This window comes from Protopterus annectens, chromosome 1.part1 (assembly GCF_019279795.1).
Source record: "Protopterus annectens isolate FY-2018-M chromosome 1.part1, PAN1.0, whole genome shotgun sequence".
Classification (NCBI taxonomy): Eukaryota; Metazoa; Chordata; order Ceratodontiformes; family Protopteridae; genus Protopterus; species Protopterus annectens.
In genome coordinates, this window is record NC_056726.1 from 476,008,052 (window position 1) to 476,033,908 (window position 25,857).

Consider the following 25,857-nt stretch of genomic DNA (forward strand, 5'->3'; position numbering starts at 1 on the left):
ACTACCACTGCCTTCAAGGACAGCACAGTATCAACTGCTACCACTGCCTTCAAGGACAGCACAGCATCATCTGCTACCACTGCCTTCAAGGACAGCACAGTATCAACTGCTACCGCTGCCTTCAAGAACAGCATAGTATCAACTTTTACCACTGCCTTCAGGGACAGCACAGTGTCATGAAAATATCATTTAGACCTTGATATTCAAATGCCTTTACTGTGGAATGGTAAAAAAAGACCATTATTATGCATTCTTCAAATGATTTTGAATGCTTTTCAGCTTTACTTCCACAGGGATTTCTAACTGCAATATATTTATATTTAATTGCATTTCTGCAGCACAGACAGATTTTGGAATTAACTGGTTTAAATACTATTATGCATGAATCAACCTAAGACTCTCCTGGAACCAGGTCGGGGAGGGGGGTGAATCTGAATGAAGTGTGCTAACGTTAGTATAGTTTGACACAAACACACTTCAAGTAGGGAGAAACTTTAGAGATTAATGTAGTTTTGTCCCAGTTAAATGGTGAATATGTCCCATTGGTTTTTGGTGCATGAACAATTATTCAGGATACATAAGACTGAGTGTGCTGGTGATTAAATGACATACAAATAGTGAATGATTTATGACTACTGAACTAGAGTTGCACATTAGTTTGTTCCTTTGACAAATTGCTAATGTAGTTGCCATGCAATAAATGGCTGCAGGGACTGATTTTCTGCTGAGGCAGTGCTCAGGTGATGTGGAATATAAGATGACCTCATATTCAAAGTATAGAGGGCGAGAAGAAAAAAGCCAAATCAGTCAGAAATGGAAACTTTTGGGACTTATGATGAGGTATGGGCTTCTGAGGTGTCCAAGTACAGTCTGACTGAGAAAGACAATAGGCAAAATAAAGCTGTGCAACTCAAGTATACAAGAGAGGAAAAAGCAGTCTGCAGCAGATACTTTACTTACATAAAGAAAATTAGTACATCACTGCACTGAAAGACATTACAGCAAGGCTTCTTATGCAGTCAGGATGTAAATGCAGTCTATGTGTAAAATATAATTACATGACAGCATGGTATGTTATACTGAGCAGGTCAGCATGGTATGTTACTATGCCATGCCTGCAGCCTCCTTATCTTCAGAGTATCTTATGATGAGCTGAGCTTTGCAGGGACTCTAGTTACTCTGATTAAGCGCTACATTTACTCTGGCTGCATAGACTAAATTGCCTCTGCCAATGTTGTTCTGAGCATTTAGTGCTACAAATAATGCTAGATAATTTCTAAATTCCTGCATCGTATATAAAAGGGATACAGTTGGCACAGTCTGTACAAAACCATGCATTGACTGCAATGTTCAGTTTTGAAGGGCATTCTATAAATACTTCACTATATTCTATTGTAAGCTTGCTAACACTGGATCCTGTTCTCCTGGGACTGCAGCAAAGTAGGCCATTCTCTCCACTACTGCTCTGCTGGGGGCTTACTTGCTATTTTTGCCAAGGCCATATGTACATCTCTGACTTTATTTAGTGTCTTGAACTTTTAATGAGATAGTGGTAATGTACCATAAGTAGGCTGAAAAAGTAATGGAGGAAACCTGAAAGAAAAGATACATGCATAAAGTAAAAAAAAAACATTTTGGGAGTTAAACTTTTATGCAGCTAGTTCAATAAAAGCCTTCGACAGTCATCATATTTTCTTACACAATTTCTCTTATATTGCTTTATCCTGAATTCTAAAATCATTATTTGGTTCTTATTTCATACCTGCATGTGTAGTGTTGTAAAATCATTGTGAACATGTTATCAAGAGACCTATATCTGTATTTGTATTTTGTTTTAGTATATGTTATTCAAATTGTAATATGCAGCATGCAGTCAATCAGTCAGTTCCATCATAATTTCTGCAATGATTTGCAGGGCAGAATTATTTGTTGAAAGGATCATAATACTTGTATGAGGCAGTCCATCTGAATTTCTCCTCCATAAAGCAAGGTCTCAAGCAACTGGGAAAACCCATCTGTATTTCTCATCCATGAAACTAAATGACATGCAACTGGGAAATTTCATGTCGGCTTTGTGGCTGCTTCTGTCCTGGCTGGAAATATTTCCTTCAGACTAACCCACTCATCTTCCAAATGCCCCTTCTGGTTTGTCCTTAAAGAATAGCTCCAATCAGTTACCTTTCTGGCCCCTATTCCAATTGATCTGAGTATCCAGCTGTAAAATATAAGCTGTGTCATACTAGACAATACGTTGACTCCCTCCCACCAATTGCAGAGATTTTTTTTTGTAGGAAGCAACCATTTTAAGGCGTTCATCACAACTTTTTGCATACTCATGTTTGCCTCACATATATCACCTAAAGGAAACCATCACAAATTTAATCTTAAAACACTGTAAGAAAACAGGAAAGTTTCTCAAATTTTCAGTTTAGTTTTTATTATCTCCAGTTTTATCAGTTCTTCACTCAGTAATTAGCATTTTACGTCCTCAGAGCATAGCTGTAAACAAAGATTCCAGTGACTTAAACCTTTATAGATTTGTTATTATAGGACCAGAAATGTGAGCAATTACGTGCAGCAGTCTGATGTTAAAGTATTTTGAAGACACTCCTTAAATCTAGCAATTTTAGTATATTTTCAGCTCTATTTTTGAATTACTGTCTCTCCAATTACTACCACCAAATTTCCCCTTCCAGACTTTCCTATTATTTCAGTTCAGCACTGTATAAACTAACTTTTTTCCTTTTTGTTTTTTTTTTTTTTTTCCAGAGGCTGCCCTCCTCCTATTTTGGAGTTTTACACCATATACTAAATATGCTATCCATCATTATATATGTAGCAGGTATACAGGGAATATTATTTTTTCAATTAAAAGCAAGCAGTATATTCTATGCAAAATGGTGTAACTTTAGAGTTAGTATATTTAGTTATAGGGGTTAGGGCAAAGTCCTCACATGGGAGTGATAGTAATGTGAAATGGCAGCAAAGAAAAATGGGTAAGTAGCTCATCAGCAGTAAATTATTTGGTGATGGCTTATTACAGATTGCTATTTACTCCATCCAGCCATTTTGTAATCCATACTATCCTTCCCAGAGTCATAAGGAAAGCCAGAGCCTGTCATTGCAACAATGCCTGGCATTATTCTTTTGGGACATAATCTCAGCAAAAAGTTGTTAGTCTAGAAATGTCTTGAAAAGATTGATTCTTAGCATTTACATATGACTAAACTAAAAATAGAGGGTATATGCCACTGTTCCTAAGAATATGGATTAAAATTTTACAAATACATTTATGATGTTAAAATTTCAGCAACTGTTTACTACATTTCTAATTTTAAACTTTCTGGCTTTAAAATATCAGCACAATAATGTTCTTCTTGCCTCATGACTACAATATGTAATTTTATATCCTGGGCAGTACATTTTTCTTGATTATGGGTTACATGCAAGAACTTGCTGGAATACTGTAAGTGGTTCAGTGATCAAAGTGTAGTGTGCTCTCTGATAAACTTATAGAAAGGCTTCAGCAAGGCCTACCATTTGCTGTTTTTTTTACTATAAAAGTATGCATTTGAGTAAGTTAGAAGGATAAATCTGTAGTGGGGGATAGGAGATTCACTGTCTCTGCTAATATTCTTTGGATGTTGGATGTTGCTAATAAACTGCTACAGATGTAGATTGAAGTTAGTAACTAATGAGCATAAAGATTAATAAGGTAACCCCTGAACCTGTGACATGAGACCATATATTCATTCAAAGGATGGGTGCTGTTCTCACCTGGAATTGCATATGGCCTCTGTCTGGACAGGGATATGTTAGTACATAGTAGATTTATAATACAGCTGTGTACTGTGCCATATGAAAGCTCACATAGTTGTACCTGCATAATACTGCAGTGGGCTCTGTACATCTTATTCATAACTTACTGCAGCATATGTATGTAAATGAGCATGTCACACAGTACTTAAGAGTACACAGCTAAAGTACAGATCTTGTACTTCTCAGAAGCCCTACTGCAGATGCATACCAGCTGCTTTTGTCAGCATTTTGGTTGGCACCCTCTGGATGACCATATGTCATTGGCCTATGTGAAGGACAAGTTGTGCTGCCCATCTGTGATCCAACACATATGTATTAATTTTCATGTGCATGTGTAGCAGTTGATTCTGCATCAGAATCTAATAATGCTTTATACATTGATTAAAAACATAATTCTGACTTAGTGTAAATAATTCTGACTTAGTGTATCGTCGTATCAGAAAAAGAAATAACAGTAATCAAAACATAGAGGATTATGATCAGGTGTCTGATTGTAAGAAGACTCTGTCATATTTCTTTGTAGAGCATGGAGCTTTAACTGTTCCATGTACTACTAGTTACAGACAAAAAAACATGCAAAAATGAAGTATTTTACTGGGTTTGAAAGCCAGTAAAGTAGTTAACACTGTCAAACACACATCAGTGATCCTTTTATCTTCTTTGCTTAACAAATCTGGTCAAATGCAAAATTAAAGTAGGGACAAAGGATCAAAATCAGGGACAGTTTTTAAATATTGCTCTTATTCACGTAATGTAACAGGTTTTGCATCAGTTTGCTTTTTCATCAAGCATTTTTGCCTGACTCCAAATCCTCAGTGATTTATTAGAAAGTCAAAATATTTATCAGGGATAAAACAAATATATGAGATCAACTAAGGGGCAGATGAAAAGCATGGACAACAGGCAGAAACAAACCTGTTTTACCTTTGCAACTGTCCTTTGCCAGCGGCACTGACTTCTATCAGTCCCGAGTGTGAGGCCTGATTGTAGTAGTACTTACAGGGGTGCTTAATTGCTAAACACCTCCCTAACTGTCATTATGACTGCATTTCATGCTAAGGAAGCCCAGTTACAAGTTTATTTTCCCAATATCATTGTGTAATCTCAGCAGTCCATGCCATACAGTAGTTGCTTAGTGAGTTGAATTTGAATGAACAGTTTACGACCCTTGGGCGCTGTCAACAAAAGGCTGGTGCATCTACTCAATTAAGTGTTTCCATTTATCACAAAAGTAAGCAGTGCAACACCATGAATTTACTAGTGCTGAGTAGACTTGCTTAAGAAAATACTACAGAAATCAAAATACCCCTCCCCAAATCAACATCTTCATTACTTATTCAGGTATTTATTTTTATTTGTTAACTGGGATGGTGGTGCAGCAATGGTACCTAACAAACAGATTACATCAAATACAGTCAGCAGTAGTAATGAAACATCCTTGTGTGTCAGGCAAGATACAAAGGACATTCAAGGAAAGTTACAGGTAAACATGTTTTCATACACAAAAAACATACCCAAATGACAATACCATAAATCATTGAGTGAAATGTAGGCAACACATATGTGTTAATTTTCATTTGCATATCAGACGGGCTGCAGCCAACTGACATAGACTGTCAGGGGTAGTGTATGACAGAAGAATGCCAAAGAAGATGAAAAGTAAGGTGTACAAAACTGTGGTGCAACCAGTACTACTGTATGGTAGAGAAACCTGGGCAGTAAAGGCAGAGCAGATGACGAAGGTAGAGGTGATGGAAATGAAGTGCCTGAGAAGGGTGGTAAGATGCACACTGTGGGACAGATGAAGAAATGAGGACATAAGAGCAGAAGCCAAAGTAGTTCCAATTGCAGAAAAGATCAAAGAGAACAAATTGAGGTGGTTTGGATACATGCAGAAAATCAGAAGACAATCTGGTGAAGAAGATTTGGGACAGACAGGAAGAAGGTAAGAGGAAACGAGAATGTCCAGCAAAGAGGTGGATGGATTGTGCGAAAGAAGGTCTGCGATAGTCAAGCATGAATGTTGAAGAAGACAGGAGTGTGGCACTGAATCGAGAGAGTTGGCAACAGTTAACATGATACTCCGACCCCATGTAGAAAAAAATGGGAAAAAGAGGGCTGATGATGATGATTATGTGCAGCAGTTGATGCAGCATAACATTTCAGACTTGTGAATACAGGAATTTGAAGGAACTACTGTAAACTGCACTGGTATAGGAAAAATAAGTAACTTTAAAGAGCTGCGGTTGTTGTGTATGATTAGCACTTGACTGGAATCTGTAGTCTGATTTTAGCTGACTACTTCTTCAGCATAGCTGCATGGTACATGATGTAGACTTTTAACCCGCTGAACTGATTTGTATAATCCTAGGTGGAACAGGAAAGAGAACAGTGTGCACACGCATGAGTGTGTGCGTGTGTGTGTGTGTGTGTGTGTGTGTGTGTATATATATATATATATATATATATATATATATATATATATATATATATATATATATATATGAGACTATAAGCACTGTTTGAATTAAAGAATTGTAGATAAGTCAGCAACTTCAACTCTAAAAATGAAAAATCTGAAAGTCAACAAATTCCGAAAGGAAAACAAATGCTCTCATTTTGCAATTGCTTGACTGAAAAAAAATCCCTAACATCACCATGAGACCACATCTGCATGAATAGTGGTGGTTGTAGGGAAACTGGGTTTGTGATGTAATGTGTACAGTTAGTGGCAGAGGTAGGTGTTTGACCTCTTCCTCCACCTTACTTTTTTGTGCTACACCCAATCCTTCCCATGCCTCTGCCTCTAACCTTAATCCTGCACATTTCCTTATGAAAACCCTTTTCCTAACAGCACCACTAAACAACACATTCAGACACTTCTCAAGCATTACACATGCCTGTGCACTCGCGCGTGTGCACTTAACCTGTACATTACTTAACCCTTAATTCATTCTTAACCAGCAAGTACTTAACACATATATTGTCAGCTTTAACACAAACACACATGAATACACACACACACACCCACACGCACACACACACACCCACACACGCACACACACACACACACACACACACACACACACACACACACACACACACACACACACACACACAGTTAAACCTGAAGCACACATCCTTGATATTAAACAGTTCAGCTTTCCCAACACATGATAACATAAATGTTCAGTGTAAAAACATAGCACTTAAGTCTGTTGATGAAAATAACATCCAGTAGACTAAATTGCAAATATTTATCTATCTATAGATAGATACATGTATGGATATAAATATGATTTTCATTATTTTTGTTTTGTTGGAACCTGCAGAAGTCATCATCCTGTCTGAGGATCCATGCACATTTCACCTGCTGTGACAATATATTTTTAAATAAGCTCGTATTTAGTAATATCTCATTAAACAGAAAAACCTGTGAATATAACCCTTGAATGCATTATGTGGAAATCTTTCTTGCTTCAAATGTAAATGCATATGCTGTATTTCCTTTGTATGTTACTAAATTAAGATCTTTAATTCACTTAAATAAAACTTCGCTGTCGCCTCACAGTAAGACGTTGTCCTGTTCGATTGTCAGCTAAAGCGTCTTCTGTGTGGAGACATGCATGAATGGGCATACCTTCGTTGAAGGTTGTACGTCAGGGCTGGCAACTCGGTATGCAAAAATCTACTGCCAATCATTAGCGGACCGGAGTTCCGCTGTGGCGACCCCTAACCGGGAAAAAACGAAAGATACAACAATTCACTTAAATAAAACTTGACGTAGATATACTAATCAGTATTTCATTCAAAGCCACTCAACATTTTTTTTTAATTCCCACAACCAAGTAGTAGCTGCTCCTTCTTTGAATAAAGCAGGTTAAGTTTCATAGTGCATAGAAGTCTAGTATGGAAGCATACTGCTTTGACATTATTTTTTGAAAGCTATGCTAGAGCAGCTTTAATAACACTTTTCTGCTTACTTGTGGACAGACTGATTGCAGAATAATCCAAGTACTTGCAGTCTGTTTACCTTATAATGGATCAGGCGTTGGTTTAGGTAGATGTAATGATCATCCCTGACTATAGTCCACTCCCTTTGTAGTAATGCCATACATTTTGTTAACATGACTTTGACTTTAATCACCCATGATGACAGCCTCGCTGAAAACTCATAAGCTTCAGTATGTTTTTTCCCCATTAACTACAAATGCATACTGATGGAAATGCTGTTTTATACAGCTGCAGTTCATGCTCACATACAGAATTTTTAGGCAATGACCCAATTGAAACTGATATTTGACCCGTTTGTTTCCTTTGAGAGGTTGTACAAATGTAATGACAGAAATGAGGGAGTTGGTGACTATCAGTTTGGTTTGAAGAAGGTTTTTTTGTGTTTGGATGTAACATCCCTGTTATGTAGGTATAGTATCATTTATAGAAGATGTAAATTTTAACATTAGTGTAAATTTGTGGAGGAACATGCATCAGATACCTACACAATCTTTTGTTTCTGCAGAGCTCCATTTGAAAAATCATTGTTATACTGTAGGAGGTAGAGGCAGCAAACGCTATAAGTTTCTTTAAAAAAGCGAGTTTATTTAATAAAATGTAAAATTAAGCAGTCATTTTGTGCCTCAAAGCATGGGTTAGGCTGACAGCAGTCCAGCCAAAAGTACTCCACCCTATGCTGTTCTGGATACATTTTCCTTGGCCTGACTTGGTCTCTCATCTTTTCACAAGGCATTTTTTAAAGTTTGTGAGACTTGCTTCTTGATCAGTTGGAGATCTCCTCATTGATTATGCTTCAAGAGGTAGAAAGCTGTGTCTACTCCTCCACCAAGGCAGATGCAGGGATCTCCATGTCCCATTCCTCTCTGAGAAGAGGTAACTCACTCCACTGCCCCATAGAAGTCTCCTTCTGATTCCCTTTGTTTGAAGTCTGCTTTACTCTGTGGCAGGGTTTCTCTTCCTTGACTCTTTTTTTGTGTTTAACCCTTTCTTAGATTTTTGGAGTTCTTCACTTTTTTCAACTTTTTCTTGTGATTTTCTTCAAATCCTGGGTTTATTGGACATTTTCTCTTTTTTGACTACTCACTATTCCTCTCTTTGTTGAGATTGTCTGCTATACAGGGGAAAGTACCTCCGTCTTCCTGCAGAGATTTATCCATACCTTAGTTTTCGCAGGGCTGTCTACAGTAACAATGAGCCTGATACAGCTTTGGCAGCAGTGTTAATGGTTTGAAGCAGCTGTTCCATGGTAGTTATCTTACGACCCCTCAGACATGACTCCAACACTCCCACTAATTCAGTGCTGTGTTTGCTGTGGGGAATTAACAGTCACTGTTTTGGCAGTGACAAGTGAAATAAGAATATTGGTTAAAAGGTAATCTTTTGGCCCCCTGCTGCATTCACCAGTTGTAGTAGGTACATGCAGTAAACACATTAGTTTTACTTAGAAAAGTCTCCTGATTTAACAAAACGTAACCATAGGCAGACTTTGGCAGAATTGTTCCTGAAAAATAGAGTGACAGGTATAAAATCAAGGTTCTTTGCTCAATAAAACTGACAGGCTTGAAACCAACTTACGATTAGTCATAAGATAACAGCTCTATAAAGCCAAAACATAGCATTCAAAGTCTCTGTCTTCAAATCTTGCACTGGCGAGCAGTAACAGTTACAAAGTCAAGGAAAACAAATAAGAAGTCATCTCTTTCACCAGGTCTCACCCTAAATGAGTGATAACAGTTACGGTATCAAGGAAAAGCAAACCATGAATGTGTCTTTTGCTGGGTCTGACCCTGGTGGTTAGTGACAGCTCTCTGAAAGCAAGCCTTACAAACAGCCTGGGCACTTCCAGACAAGCACAAATACTGACAACTACTATACAGTAGAAAAACAAGAAAACACAAAACAACCGCCATGGACTCACAATTTATTCACATTAGCACCGAGGCATAAAAGCCTTCAAAGAGCACAAACACACAAAAAACAAGTGCCTTAAATCATATCATCCATAAAGAAGTAGCAGCAATGCAGATGTAAACCATTTGATAATAAATTTAATTATTTAATCATGTACTTCCAATTAGATTCCCTATTTAATCCTAGCGGTACCAAGGTCTTATATTTCAATAAAAACAAAGTTTCTTTATATAATAGTTTATCTTTAATTGCTATGTGTTCTCCCATACTAAAATTCACTTGTTCTAAAACACAACCTTTTAGAAAATCATGATTACTGTTATGAAACTGTTTAAAATGCTTTCCTAAAGGGCTTTCTGATCATTCATTTCTGATCGCTCTTGTATGTTCTTGCAATCAGACTTTATAAGCCCTTTGACTCTCCCCTACATAAAACAATTAACATGAACATTTTAATACATATATAATACCTTTCATATTACATGAAAATTAATTTTTGGGATAAAATTTCACACCATTCTTCTTCTTCTTCTTTCGGCTTTTCCCGGTTAGGGGTCGCCACAGCGGATCATCTGTCTGCTCATGATTGGCAGTGGAGTTTTATGGTGTTGAGTTGCTAGCCCAGCACCCATCCTTCCACAGAAGGCACACACACGCACACACCAAGAGCCAATTTAGAGTGTCCAATCTACCTACTGCATGTCTTTGGGATGTGGGAGGAAACCGGAGCACCCGGAGGAAACCCATGCGACCACAGGGAAAAATGTATTTACTATATACTTGCATATAGAACACATCACATTTAAAGCTAACAGTCCTGGGAGAAATATAATCATAATGTGTATTATTTGGTGGTATAAATCTACTATGTACTGCCATATCTGCTAAGTTGCATCCCTCTTATAGGATATATGCAGGAAGTTATTAATTAAGTTACCCAAATCTTTGTTCCTAGATAAGATAGGCCAATAATATTTTAATAAGTCACTTAACTGTTCGCTCAGTATATTATATACTGTTACAAAATAAATATCCATATTTTTTATTTCTTCTTGGTCCCACAACAGATGCCTGTTGTATGGTTGTTTATGGGATTTTTTGATTTCCTATCATTTCTATTCCATTATGTTTAAGACTTGTTGCATAGAAATTTCAATTATTTCTCTACCATATCCTCTCTTAACAAACATATCTGCTGTATATTGTATCTTTCAGAAAAAATATCATCCTGATTGCAAAGTTTATTTAGTCTTAAAAATTCACCATATGGTAATGCAGAAATAAGATGTGGGGGGGGTGGCAACTAGTGCCATATAAAAACATATTTCCCTCTTCCAGTTTTCTATGCACTGAAGTATAAATTTGTCCATCTGTTGAATCATATAAATTCAAATCTAAAAAAGTGACTTTCACTCCTATTTATATCCCATCAAACTTAAAACCAAATCGGTTAGTTTGAATATCTTGAATAAATTGATGAACTTCATCTTCTCCACTGTGACATAAGAAAATTAAATCATCAGTATAACGAAAGTACTGCATAACATGGGTATTAAATGAATTGTGATGGTACGAATACTCTAACTCAAACTTTGCTATGACTAAGTTAGCGTACATGGAGGAAAAAGCTGCTCCCATACCTTTGCCTCGATTTTGATGGAACACTTCACCATTAAAAATGAAAAAAAAATATTCTGAAGACAAAACAATATCAATTCAATAATATAGTTAGATAAAGGATGGTCTCCCATAAAATGTATTTGTTTTATTTATTTTACATTTGTTTACTGGGGAAGTCCGACTCGGCAGGGTTGCCCATTTTCAGTAGAGGCCTGGGGAGAAAAGCTCCACACAATATGACAATCCATGAAACCTATAATAATACAAAATGTCAGTCCACAGAAAATCTCACAACAATTTAGAAAAGAAGCTAATTTGTCAAATATTCCCACAGGAGTATTAATAGTGCAGTGAAGAGATCAGAATATTCACAACATTGTCAAACATAACAACAGTGTGAAGCTGAAAGATTTAATACTTAATTCTATAAATATTGGTATAGTTTGTATTACAAGGAATTATGTGGTTCATAGTTGTGCACTAGGCTTATGGCCCTGGTGCCTTTACAAGCCTAGTCATAGGATTAACCTGGCATAGTGTCACCTGACTTTAGTTCCCAATGCCTCTGTTGAGTAGAGCCACTGGTGTTATCCCCGGGGTGAATTTTCTGTTTCCCATCCACTCATCAAGATTTCAGTTGAAGAAGGTCAGCGAGATGCTCTGCTTGACATGTATGGGAAGTCTGTTCCATAGCATTGGCAGTATCTGGGTTATGAACTTGTCCCTCCACCATTTTCTGTTAATTGTGGTAATGAGGTTGAGGTCTCGAGCATGTGGTGTGGAGAGATTGGGATTTCTTTAGATGTAGCATTTCTAACAGAACTGGGTCAGACATGGTTTTGTAAGTCAAGCAGAGATCGCCTCTAAGTAGCCGATATGAGACAGAGAATAGTTGAGTGTTTTGAGTCTGTCCATATAGGACAAGTGTTTAAGGCCTAAGATCCTCTTTGTGAGGTACTTTTGCAGCCTCTCCAGTTGTTGCAGGTGTCTAGTGAGGTACATGCCAAATGGGGCATTGTATGCAATGACTGGCCTAATGAGGGTAGAGTAGAGGGAGACAATGACCTCTTTCTTCCTGGATGCAAAACCCTTGGTAATGAGATGTGCCACATAGAAGGACTTTCTGACCACAGTGGCAATGTGGTGATCAAAAGAGAGGTTGCTGTCAATCTGTGTTCCCAGATCTCTTATAACGTCTTCTGTATTCATTGGATTACCATCAGTGTGGTAATTCATGGGAAGTGGGTTTTTCCCATTGGGGATGATGACACATTTTTTTGGCATTGAGCTTAAGGCCATGGTTCTGACACCAGTCGTTGGTCACAGTGAGGCCATTCTGTAGGATGTCAACATCACACGTGGAGTTAGTAATAGCTCCCAACTTGCAATCATCTGCAGACTTTGCCAGCCAGAGTCCCTTTGTGTTAGCCTGGACTTCAGAGAAGTAGATACCAAACATGAAGGAACCAGGACTGAACCCTGTGGGACTCAACTCATGACTAATTTTCAGTCTGACTTGGAGTCAACTACTTTCACACTCTGGGTTCTATCTGTGAGCCAGTTTGCAACCCATCTAGTGATATGGGGGTTGATGCCAAGCTTAGTGAGTTTTTCTATGATTCCTGAGTGGGGAATGGTATCAAAAGCCTTGGCCCGATCAAGGTAGGCTATATGAACCACCTTGCCTTCATCCACAACTCTGCTGACTGACTCAAAGAAATTGACCAAGTTAAGCAGGCATATGATCTACCCTTCACAAAACCAAACTGTGTGGGATCCAGAGTTTGGAGATTCCCTCTATCCTTGTTTATTAGGTCCATGATGATGCATTCCATAGCTTTGGATATCAGACTTGTCAGGCTAATGGGGCAGTAGTTCCCATGGTTTGTAGCCACTCTTCCTTTGTGGGGAGGGATAACTGTAGCAGTGCGCCATTCGGCAAGGACAAAGCCTGAGGTGAGGCTGTGATTGAACAGAGCACACAGGTGAGGTGCTATTTCACTCTGTAGTTCATATAGAACATAACCAGGGATATTGTCAGGTCCCATAGCAGCTGTATTCTTGGCCTTGGACAGTGCTGTTTTAACCTGTGCAGCAGTAATACTGGGTGCCTGGCAATCTACTGGTATTGTGATTGGTCCTTTGGGAGGGAGGGGGGGGGTAAAGTCGGCACTGAATCTATTGGCTCAGTATAGGAGGTACCATTGTGCAGTAGCTCAGAGCAAATCTGGGTATTGCCATGAAGATTCTTTACATAACTATAGAAGACCTTGTGGTTGTCTTTACTATCTGCTGCAATTCTGTTTTCATACCTAGCTTTAGAGGAATTGATGAGGGATCTCAACTTTTTGTTGTGGCATGATAAGGGAGTTTTTCCAGTCTTGGGACTTTACCTTATTCCACATTAGTTTCCTCCTTCTGTTGTAGAGTTTGTTTATGGCAGGGGACCACCAGATTGGCTTCCTTTTTTTTGGAGGAGAGTGTCTTGGTTCTGTTGGGTATGGTGAGATCCATGCATTTATGTATGTGTTCGTACAGTACCTTGGTGTATGATTCTGCAGTCACGCAACTATTCACCATTTGCATGGGTGCCATGAAGTTAGCCACCTCTGTTTTTAGGATCCCAAAAGTTTGCTTTGGAGAAGTTCTTCTTGGTGGTTACCTTTGCTCTGGGGAGGGTGGGAGTGATGTGGATTTCCAAGGTGATTAGTTTGTGGTTGGATCTAACCAGGGAGGAGCTGACTATTGATGTAGAGCAATGGTCACCCATGTTACTAATAACCAGGTCAAGGATGTTGCTACCTCTAGTGGGGGTAAAAACGAGCTGGTCCAGGGCATTGGAATTAATGAACTCCAGGAAACATTGGGCAAGTGTATTGGTACATGAGTAGTTTACCCAGTTAATGGAGGGGTAGTTGAGTGGGTTTTGAAGTTATAGGGAAAACCTTATAACAGATATATAGGAATAATGGGGCTAGAGTGGACATAAAGGAGTTAGCCCCAGTCAGAGCATGTACATATCCAACACACTTGGTGAGATGGGATTTTAATTGATTTTTGAAACTGACTTTGTCTGTCTGTAACACAAAGCCTGTATTCCTAATAAATGTTATATGTTAGTATATAAACTTTTAACATAATGGGATAACCAATACATATTCATATCCCACTTAACATTCTTAATCTTTCCCCAAAAAATCTTGCGTATCCTTAATGTAAGAGGGGACTTTTGCAAAATAAGACATAAGAAATTCAAGCAAGAAGATTCCCATAATATTCAAAAATATGTTCTTACTGACAGCATAGGACGACCACAGTTATCTAGGCCTTTATGGATTTTTGCAAGACAGTAAAAGTTTGCTATCTGTGTATTAGCAACACTAAATTTTCTTCTCCACATCTTGTTTGGAAAAATATCCCAAATGAACACCTTTATTCAGGAGTGCTAAATATTGTTCCACAGCTTCACTGTAAACTTTTATATCACTTTTTTCATATAGCAAGGAATCATTTAAATGATCCATAGCACATTTTAACATATTGTACATGATTCAAATAACAATTTTGTTTCCTTTATCAGCAATTATTGTAAAGGATTTTGAAAGCTGTCCATTGTTCTTTACTCAAATTATATTTAACTGAAGCTTTAGTTCTTATAAAGTTGTTAAACATACTTTCAATTGCATGATTCAAAGCTGTAGTGAAACTTTGTATATCTTAATTAATACAAGGTGGAATAAGCATACTGTCGTATTTAACTTTACTCTTATCTAATGCACTATAAGCATTATGTTGCATTTCACTAAATTGGCATTCATCTGAAATACATTTATAAGAATGAAGTGTCAGCACTACTATCAAAATCATTAAAGTCAACATCACCAGTCAGTTTACTAAAAAAAATCTAAAAGATGCAGTTTCCTAGATAAATAGAAAACTTCACATTTAAAAACATACAAATGAGGCAGTACAGTAGCTATGAATTATAAACCTAGATTCAAAACCGGCAAAGCTGCTTCTAGCACATCATAAGTAGACAAATTGAAAACTTAAGACTCAAAAGCATTGTTGACATCATTATTATAGATATCAATGCCATTTAGTCTTTTTGATTTTACTGTCCGATTGTATGTCTGTATTTCTATATTGTCCCCATCCATTTCTTCCTCTCTTCCTACCATTTGTGAGTTGTTGGCCTGCAGAAGAGTTGTTCCGAAACCTTTCCACATGTATTGTTGAATTCTGTGCTGAAACTGACCCCTTCATTATTTCTATCTGTTGCCTTTTCTGTGTCCTCCGATGTAGCAAATGGAATTGAAGGTGATTTCTTGCCTCCTGCCCCCTTGGTGGGATGACATTACAGAATTTGATTTGTGTTTCCACAGAAACGCCTTGTTATTATAATCCCATAAATCCCATTTGTTTGTTTTTTTCTGTTGTATTAATTCAGTTTCATAAGCATGCAGTTTCACATTTATATCTGCTAACAATTTACCCAGTTGTTTTGAGTTTGTCCATTAAATTCTGAACACACTGATAGAATATCATCCTTAATTTTCTTCTGTTTCAATGACTCTCTTCTATAAGGATTCTAACCCACTCCATAGAGCACTGATGTGATCCATCGAGCCTTAACATTTTTATCTTCTTCATTAGTTGGATCAAATGGAGTGGTGGGGCTCTTAAAAGCCTTAGTTGCAATGTTCAATTCCAAATATCTCTTAAGGCTCAGGATGTTAAAATAAGCATTAGTCTCTGAACAGAAGATTCTCCAACTTGCTGTTCAATTCTTGCAGTTTGACTGAGATGGTAGCAGTGGCAGACATTCCAGCACATGCAGAGGGATAGTCTGTTCTATGATTTCTCTCCTCAACATGCTTATTCCCCAATTTGGTAGAAATATCCATGGATCTGAGGACACAATCTTGTATGTGAAGAATAAATCGCTCCATGATTCTTTGTGAACTATCCAAACTGTCTTCCCGAAAAATATGGTGAGTGTTCGTAAAAGGGTCTGAGGTCACACGATGCAAATATTAACAACTACTATATGATAGAAAAACAAGAAAACACAAAACCACCACCATAGACTCAAAATAGCAAATTTATTCATCTTAGCACCTCTGCATAAAATTCTTCAAAGAGTACAAACACTTAAAAACAAGTACCTTAAATAGTATCATCCATAAGGAAGTAACAACAATACAGATGTAAACCATTTGATATCATTTTAATTATTTAATTGTGTACTTCCAATTACATTCCCTATTTAACCCTAGTGGTACTAGGGTCTTGTATTGCAATATAAACAAAGTTATTTTATATCATAGTTTAGCTTTAATTTCTACATGTTCTCTCATAGTAACATTCACTTGTTCTAAAACACAGGCTTTTAGAAAATCAGGATTACTGTTATGAAACTGTTTAAAATGCATTCCAAAAGCGCTATCGTGTCTTTCATTGCTGATATCTCTCTTTTTCTATTGTATATTAGTTGTTAATACTTCCAAACAAGCAAACCACAGGCTGGTCACAAACAATAATGTCTATGCAAATAGTGTCTTGTTGAATATAGAAACTGAAACTCTCTAGTATGAAAATATTATTTTAACACTCCACTAAAATTCTCTCCAGTAATACCTTGATGTTTACATAAAAGAAACATATGTGAATTACCAGTCTTTGGCAGAAAGCAGTGAATTGGGACCCGTACCACCAAGACTTCCACTGATAGTTTTAAAACTTCGCAACATCATGCCCCATCCTGGAGCTAACTGCAACAGCTTCAATACATCTTACTTCTCAGGAAGACCCTCCAGATTCCTCTTGATCCTTGAACACAGTTCTGTCCTATTGTCTGTAACCCTGCCTTATAACGATACTGATTTCATAAAATCCCCTTAAGGGGACTTGTGTGTCTGTAATCACTTCTTCTGTATGTTTGACTTAAGTAGCAAAGCCTATCTTTCTAGTCCTGACCTTGCCTACTGGTACCATTTGCTAGGAAAGTCCCACTTGAGCTATCATGTTATGGTACAATAATGCGATGCATTTTTATTAAAATCAAAGAACAATAAGGAGAAGAGAACGGAAGAAAAACAATTGCTATTCAAAGCAGGCATCTTATCTGGGGATTCGTTGTGCCTGTCCATATGGATAGTTTTGCTGAAATTTTAAAACTTCTCATGAGTGGTTCTTTTGTTTAGATGTATGTAGGATTTGCTTCCCTACTTCAATTAGGGTCACTGAGTCTTCTTGGGGGTTGGGTTTAACAGAAGTGCCCATCACGTTTGTGGGCTTTGAAAAATGATGGCTGAACTAAAGAACTAGATTTTCAGTTAGCAAAGACATGGTTCTTTAGTACATTTTAGAATGTAGTTTGATTCATGACTTGCTTTTTATAGGTAGTGTTAGGTTAGTTTCTAATTATGAAACCTTTATGAAGGCAGACTCGCTATGAATGATGCGGAGTTGTCTCATTTGATTTTACTAGGCATGTATTTTTTTTAATTTAAGGTAGTATGTGGGTAGATAACATTCAAAACGAGACCAAGTTTGTAGACATTTGTCTGGTGTATATATTATGGAATATCGAATTCTGAGCAGAATACAGTTTAAGGACTGGTGATGTCTAGGCCAGTGTATACACTTTACAGAGCTTTAGTTATATTCTACAGGTGACCAAAGGCAAATTTGCCTTCTTTTTTTTATTTGCCTGTTTTAGTTTTGAAGTTTGCATAGAGGATAGTTGTGTTAGGTATTGCAGACAAGCAGGAGGCCAAGTTATAATTATGATTTGGCAATGGTAAAGCCATCATGATAGGAATTTAAGTTTATGGTTAAGTAGTGGGTTCAAAAGATTCTTTTGTTTCATTTAGGGCCTTATCAACTGACTATAGGTGGAATACTGAAAAAACAGAGCTAGCAGAAAAGCAGTAACTATGACCTTCCCTCATTTCATCTTTAACAGGCATATAAATTGTTATATCTCAGTGTGGCTTATCGAGGGGAAGAGATATTTCAGTAATGTATATACATAGGTGAATACTAGACTAACTTACTGAAGGGCCGTTTTAAGTCTAGCCAATAACCTGTGGTTAGAATCAGACCTTGTATCTCATGTTTAGGAGGTGAAGACCTTAACCATTATGCCAAGCCTGCCCCACCTCACGTGTTTGTTTCATGCATTTGTATATGAGGTTAATTTTGAGCCCATTATTACTCTTGTTACTAGTATGAAATTTAATGCAGCTGACACAGTATGCTGCACATTATTACTCTTCCTAATAGTATGAAATTTAATATAGCTCACACAGAATGCTGCACATTATTACTCTTGTTACTAGTATGAAATTTAATATAGCTCACACAGAATGGTGCACATTATTACTCTTCCTAATAGTATGAAATTTAATATAGCTGACACAGAATGCTGCACATTATTACTCTTGTTACTAGTGTGAAATTTAATATAGCTCACACAGAATGCTGCACATTATTACTCTTGTTACTAGTGTGAAATTTAATATAGCTGACACAGAATGCTGCACATTATTACTCTTGTTACTAGTATGAAATTTAATATAGCTCACACAGAATGCTGCACATTATTACTCTTGTTACTAGTGTGAAATTTAATATAGCTCACACAGAATGCTGCACATTATTACTCTTGTTACTAATGTGAAATTTAATATAGCTGACAGAATGCTGCACATTGCGTGTTGTCGCTTATCAGGTAATGTAGTTTGTTTAATTGTGATATGGTGAAATTACCCTGTGTACATCTAAACATGTATATTGACTATAAAAAGAACTGCTGTGCAAGTTGTGAACACTGTCCTTATCGCTTTGAGAAAGTATAACTCCTGCTATCTTTGCTCTCATCTAAATCAGTGCATTGAAGATTTAGATTACAAGATGGAAAAAAAAAAACATTTTGCACACAGGTTTATCTTTTGAGCATATCTAGACTCTGTCAAACATACACATACACACACCATATCGCCAAGTGTTTTTAAAAGTACTTTCTTACAGCTGTGTCATTCTGTGAACTTAGAAATGTCTTTATTGTTGTAAGGATCCCTGTCTCACAGCCCCAGGGATTGAGGTTAGTCTGACCTCTGGTCACTGTTAGTGTGGAGCTTGCATGTTCTGCCTGCAGAGGATTTCTCTAGGTGCTTTCTGTTTTTTTTCCATTTTGAGAAACATGGTGATTGATTGGCTATACTAAATTGCAATAGGTTACTAGGCTATTGGCCCTGCGGCCCTTTTATAAGCCTAGCCAAGAGTTTAGCCCATGTTTAGACAAGTCAGCACCCAAAGCCCCTTTCCAGCAAGGACACAGGTGGAATCCTAGGGGTGCATTTTCTGTTTCCAATCCAGTTATACAGGATGCACTAAAAAAGGGATAATGAGGTACTCTGCTTGATGTGGAGAAGGGAGTCTATTCCACAGATTAGGGGAGTCTTTGGGGCACAAATCTGTCCACCAACAAGTCCTAGTGATATCACAGACCAGGTTGAGGTCGTGTGTATGGGTTACTCTAGTGGAGCTTGACTTGTGGATATGCAGCAGTCCCATTAAGCTGGGGTCTGAGATTGCTTTGTATGCCAGACAGAGGTCATCTCTGAGGAGTCTATATGAAACTGAGTAGAGGGACAGAGCTTTTAGTCTATCTGTGTAGGGTAGATGTTTGAGGCCCTGGATTCTCCTGGTGAGGAACCTCTGTGGTCTCTCCAGCTGCACGTGCTTTGCGAGGTACATGCCAAAGGGGGTGTTGTACTCAATAATTGCCCTTATAGGAGAAGAATACAGGGATGTTATTACCTCTTTGTCCCTGGATGAGCTAACCTTACTTATGAGGTGGGCCATGTAGAAAGCTTTCCATATGATGGAAGCAACATGGTGGTCAAAAGTCAGGTAGCTATTAACCTGGGTGCCCGAATCCCTCACTACTGATTGCGTACTTAAGACGTTGTCATTAATATGATAATATGTGGGGATGTCACTCTCTCCAAAGGGGATGATGATGGATTTTTTGGCATTCAGCTTGAGGCCATGTTTCTGGCACCAGTCATTTGTTTGGGTGAGACCCTCTTGGAGGTTGTCCACATCACTTGGGGAATTGATGACCGCACCCAGCTTGCAGTCATCTGCAAACCTGGTCAGTCATAGCTCACTGGTTTTGGTCTGCACCTCAGAGAAGTATATCATGAATAACAGAGGAACCATGACTGATCCCTGGGTATGCCACTTGTTACAGGTCTACTGCTTGAGGTGGCTTCCCCTAGTTTGATTAGGTGGGTTCTTATATATTGCCTTTTCACTTGATCTTGTCATCCAGGCTGTGGTTGGAAAGGGTCCAGAAAGAACCAGTTTACTTAGGTAGATGAAATTAGAAAAGTGAAAGTACTGTATCTGCTGTCTGGTGTCTAGTGTACATATAGGCATTTTGTTCACTTATTACTTATGCATTTTTACTTTCATTCATGAGATTACAGTCTCAACATGGTTCATAAGTAAATACCACTCTATGATTGTCTTTCCTTAGCATAGTTGGAATTTGGCTTATGAGCTTCTAGAATTGCAGAAGGCAATGGCAGACTCGAACTTCTACTGCGGTTTAGGTTGCTTGTTTTCACCTCCCAGTAGGTCTTTTCAGCATTTCTGTCCATCATTTGCAATCCTCTAAGAAACTATTGTACTAAACTCCACGTTTTTACTTGTAACTGTGTTTTAGGGTTATAGCTGGCCTTGTGGTGATGGCTAACACTCCAATGCAATGTTTGTAATTGTGTTGTAAGGTTATTGTTGGTCTCGTGCTGACGACTTAATTTATCTGCGACCTACATGTGTTTTTGACTGCTGCAAGCTGCTTTTGGAATGAGTGGGGTTCTTTTCTACACTGACTAATGCTGCATTAATTTAGTATGGGTATAAGGGGCTTGATTGAATACTACTGGCTTTTCACGACCAGAAACCTGGTGTAATGATGTCCTGTTAAAAGGACGCCAACCAAAGTGCATCGCTGAATGCCGGATATCCTCTTAAGGTGAAATAACAATCCCCCTTCAAGCTTTCCACTTAAAATCAGATTTAGCAGCCATTATTATTTCCATTTGTAACAATAAGGGCTCCGCACAGCTTTTACATGGTTTTGGGGACCGTTTTGCCCTATATACTATACTGTTTGATGCTTGCTTTGTACTGTGTCATTTGTCCTTTGCTTAGGTTAATTACCGGCTTAGCAGCTTTAAGCTGCTTTTTGGGATGAGTGGGTCTCTTTTTATGTTGCCGCCAGCTGCATTACTTTAGTCTGAGTATACAGGGCTCGACTGTTGCACTTTGCTGGCCAAGTCTGCTCTCCAGATGTCCTGTTAAAAGGACGCCAATGAACGTATATCATTGAAGGCCTCTATTTCTCTTTTAAGGTGGATCAATGGTACTACTAGAGCCTTTAGCTTAATTACTGGCTAAGTAGTATTTTTCTTTTCTGTTTGTCTCTATAAGGGCACCACATGGCTTTTATATTGTTCTGAAAACTGTTTTGAAAACTGTTCAGCACAAGTTATTGCACAGCATGAACATATCATAGTTTATTGTGTTAGTCTGTTGAGCACTATATATTGCACTGTTTAGAGATTTTATAGTATTACTTTATCATTTATCCCTTGCTTTCTGCTGTTTATATTTGGCTCTACTGCTGTATAACCCTGTCCTCTCAAACAGATTAGGGTCACTGATAGCATGCTGAACTGCTGAATGAATTGTATTGTGCATAGCATAATGCCTGCTGCTTTCCATTGTTAATCCCCTAAACCTAATCTTCCTCTACATACTTGCTCCACCCTCATCTAACCATAGCCTCTCTCTACTACTGTGCTTTGTTATACCCTCCCTTCTTCTCTAAACATCCCTTACCTGCTACCTTTCCCCTCTACATCTGCAATATTAACTAACTCAGTGTTGTCTCTCTCTCCTCTACAGTAATCCATCCCGGGTGCTCCCTCCCTGCTTTAAATATAAAAGGAATACCTCTGGTCATCATCTGAAGGCACCCTGAATTGGCCAGCTTGCCTGGTACTTAGAAAATTACTACTGAGAAGACCCCCCCCCAACAAGATTGTGTAAATGTATGTTGCTTAACACTAATTAAATGTAGACTTGATGTACTATCTATAAAGTTAGTCTGCTCTCCTGTGTGCGCATTTTAGCAGCCTAAGCAGACCATTTGCCCTCTCCCTGTCCTGTTATCACTACCCTAGAATATATTTAAACCTAAGACTGGTCCAACTTTCCCTGCTGTTTGCTATCTCCTTCTACCATTAGGTGACAGCATCTACCAATATAAATCCTAGATATTCTTTATAATCCCAACAAGTTTTATTTTTTCACAAACAGTTGTTTGTGAGTTAATATCCTTAGACTGTAAATATCCTCTCCCCCTACTAAACCACACTCTGTAAAGGCAGCCTTCATTTTCTGGCTCGAAATATTTATCTCATACCTTCCAACTACAGCCTTTAAACTGCTCTTTGCTGATACTTTTTCTGCCATACTCACATCTAGTGTTCTTTCCCACTCCGTTCGCCCTATGGGCTCACTCCACTCCCCTACCTTGCCCCCAATTCCCACCCACCCCAGTACTCCTAGCTTTATTCCTATCTTACCCCACCCTCTCAGCCTAATTACCCAATACCAGCTCCCCCTCATTACTCCTCCCACCTATAGCCATCCTTCTTAAACTCTGTAATCTACCCAATAATTATAGTCCCCTCCTCTTTCGTTAAATCTCTAGAATACCTCCATCACTTTTTAAACCCTTTCTTCTTCATAGCCTCCTCTATCTTCCCAACCACTCATAACACTCTCTCTCTGCTCCAAAATGCTCTCCTCAAGTTACCACACCCTCCAGGCCCCCAGCCTCCTCTTTATGTTCCTACTTCCCTTATACTATGCTACCTCATATTCCACCTATGCTTGTCCAATACCACCTACAAAGACAATTACCATACATACCCACCTTCTCCCTCACTCTTACTCCCATTTCCACTCTATCTCCTCTTCTCTCATTCAGCCCAACCCTCTGCACCTATTTCACCCTAAACTCTTTTCCTCTAAAGTCAAAACACTGTCACCTGATACAAATCTGCCAAAATCCATGCCTGGCAGACCAATATGGCTAAAGGATATCTCCTTCAACAACCTAATCTATGCTGGTGATATCCATCCTAACCCTGGTTCTACATCCTTTATTAATAACACTCATCCCTTACCCTCTGCCTCCTATCTCAACACCCTAAAGATTTTTACAATTAATGCCCAAAATCTAAACATCAAAGTACACCAATTTCAAGCTTGGTTAAGCCATAACCAATCAGATATCTTAGACATCTCCGAAACCTGGCTCAAGCCCTTTATCTCCAACTCTGAGATTCTGCCCCTAGAATTTCATTGTCTCAGAAATGAGCGACTAAATAAAAAATGTGGAGGCACTGCCCTAGTATACTCCAACCTTCTTATCTTAATTCCTCTCCAAATTCCAATTCCTCAATTCCAGAACACTGAACTAACTGCTGGAATTCTAAAACTAAATAAACATAAAAATATCTGTATCATTGCCCTATATATCTCACCTGGTAACAATATCTCTACACTCGAAAATATTCTCCTATGGGCCTCTATTGAAATTAACTATGAAACTTAGATCCTTGGTGATGTGAATATTGACTGTAATAAAATCAATTGCCCCTCTCCCTCCCTATCCATTAACCTCTATAACTTCACTCAAATCTGCATTAGTAACTGTATTTAGAGCACAACCTAGAGCTGTTTACTGAATTTCCTGTTTGCACTTATTTTTAAAATCTTTTTTTTTTTCTCAAAACTTGCATTTTATCTGTCTTTGGCCTAGCACTCTTGTGTGGGGTCATTTACTGCACTGTTATAACTTGTTGATACTTGTGAACCTCTGCTATCTCTGAAAAAAAAAAATCTTGCTTTTTTCCCACTTTTCTGAGATTTAAAAAAGTTCAGTTACAGGCTTGCTGTTCTTGAACTGTTTGCAAGTTTCTGTGAGGCCATTTTTTGCTTGGGCTAAAGGGAAGTCTCTCTGTTGAGCAGTGGCAGTGAAAAACATTGAGCAGCCTGCCTGCCCCTGTGGGAGTGGTTACTGACTTGAAACTGTAGTTTTATTGGCCATTTTGGGTCAATTCCAAAACTCCTTCATCTTCCTCTCTTAAAACCTGGTTGCCTCATGGTTTTGACATCTTTTCAGGCTTGTTGGCTGTTGGTGAAGCACCCACCAAGAGGAGAAAACGCTGAGAGAAGAATGGAGCCACTTTTGAGATTTTAAGTATTTTTCTTCTGTTTATTTGCTAAGTTTTTCTGCATAGCCGCCCATTTTGAGCATTTTCTGGCTTGTTAAACTTGATTTCTGCATTAGTAACTGTATTTAGAGCACAGCCTAGAGCTGTTTACTGAATTTCCTGTTTGCACTTATTTTTAAAATCTTTTTTTTTTCTCAAAACTTGCATTTTATCTGTCTTTGGCCTAGCACTCTTGTGTGGGGTCATTTACTGCACTGTTATAACTTGTTGATACTTGTGAACCTTTGCTATCTCTGAAAAAAACAAAACAAATCTTGCTTTTTTCACACTTTTCTGAGTTTTAAAAAAGTTCAGTTACAGGCTTGCTGTTCTTGAACTGTTTGTAAGTTTCTGTGAGGCCATTTTTTGCTTGGGCTAAAGGGAAGTCTCTTTGTTGATCAGTGGCAGTGAAAAACATTGAACAGCCTGCCTGCCCCTGTGGGAGTGGTTACTGACTTGAAACTGTAGTTTTATTAGCCATTTTGGGTCAATTCCAAAACTCCTTCATCTTCCTCTCTTAAAACCCTCTTTTGCATGGTTTTGCGTGTTTTTGAGCATAGCGCAAGAACGGGCAGTGCCGCCTAATTGGATTTAAACTATTCCTGGCTCCACAAAGTCTGCTCTTCATATTTTCCCTTAGAACTGCTCTATCTCTCAATTTAAACACCATATTCTCATTCTAAGGCCCTTCACTGGTCCAATCAAGTAATCCTACAAGTTAGCACTATTAAACCATATGCACTACTTACTCTTATACTCTCTACAATTACCCTGTCCTCTATTGGTCCATCTTAAATTCAGTTTCCCTATATTACTCTAGCATGTCCAAAGATCAGTCAATGGTTTCCTCTCCAGTCCAGCTGGTGAATCTGGGAATTTTGAGGCAATGTTACAACTGTCTCATGTACACGGACAACCCTCTCCTCCTCCAAACAGGTTCAAATATATGTGAGAGATGCAACTATTTAGCCAAATTGGAGGCTGAGCTCTCTCATCTCAAAACTGGTGTAACCAGTCAGGAGGAGAAGGTAACCTCACACAACACAATTCCAGTATCACATAGTCCCACCACATCAGCGAACCAAACACATAAATACACAAAAACATACTTGGAGGCTCTAAA

At 38.2% G+C, this 25,857-nt stretch overlaps 1 protein-coding gene across 1 annotated transcript in view; it reads left to right on the forward strand.

Annotated features, from left to right (window-relative positions):
* The first annotated feature begins 700 nt into the window (after positions 1-700).
* Positions 701-25,857, forward strand: part of LOC122814692 (potassium channel subfamily K member 1-like) — a 224,405-nt gene continuing 199,248 nt past the window's right edge. Inside the window, exon 1 of the mRNA XM_044087103.1 lies at positions 701-840. Within this exon, the coding sequence (XP_043943038.1) occupies positions 701-840 (140 nt within the window). The remainder of the gene's footprint in view (positions 841-25,857) is intronic.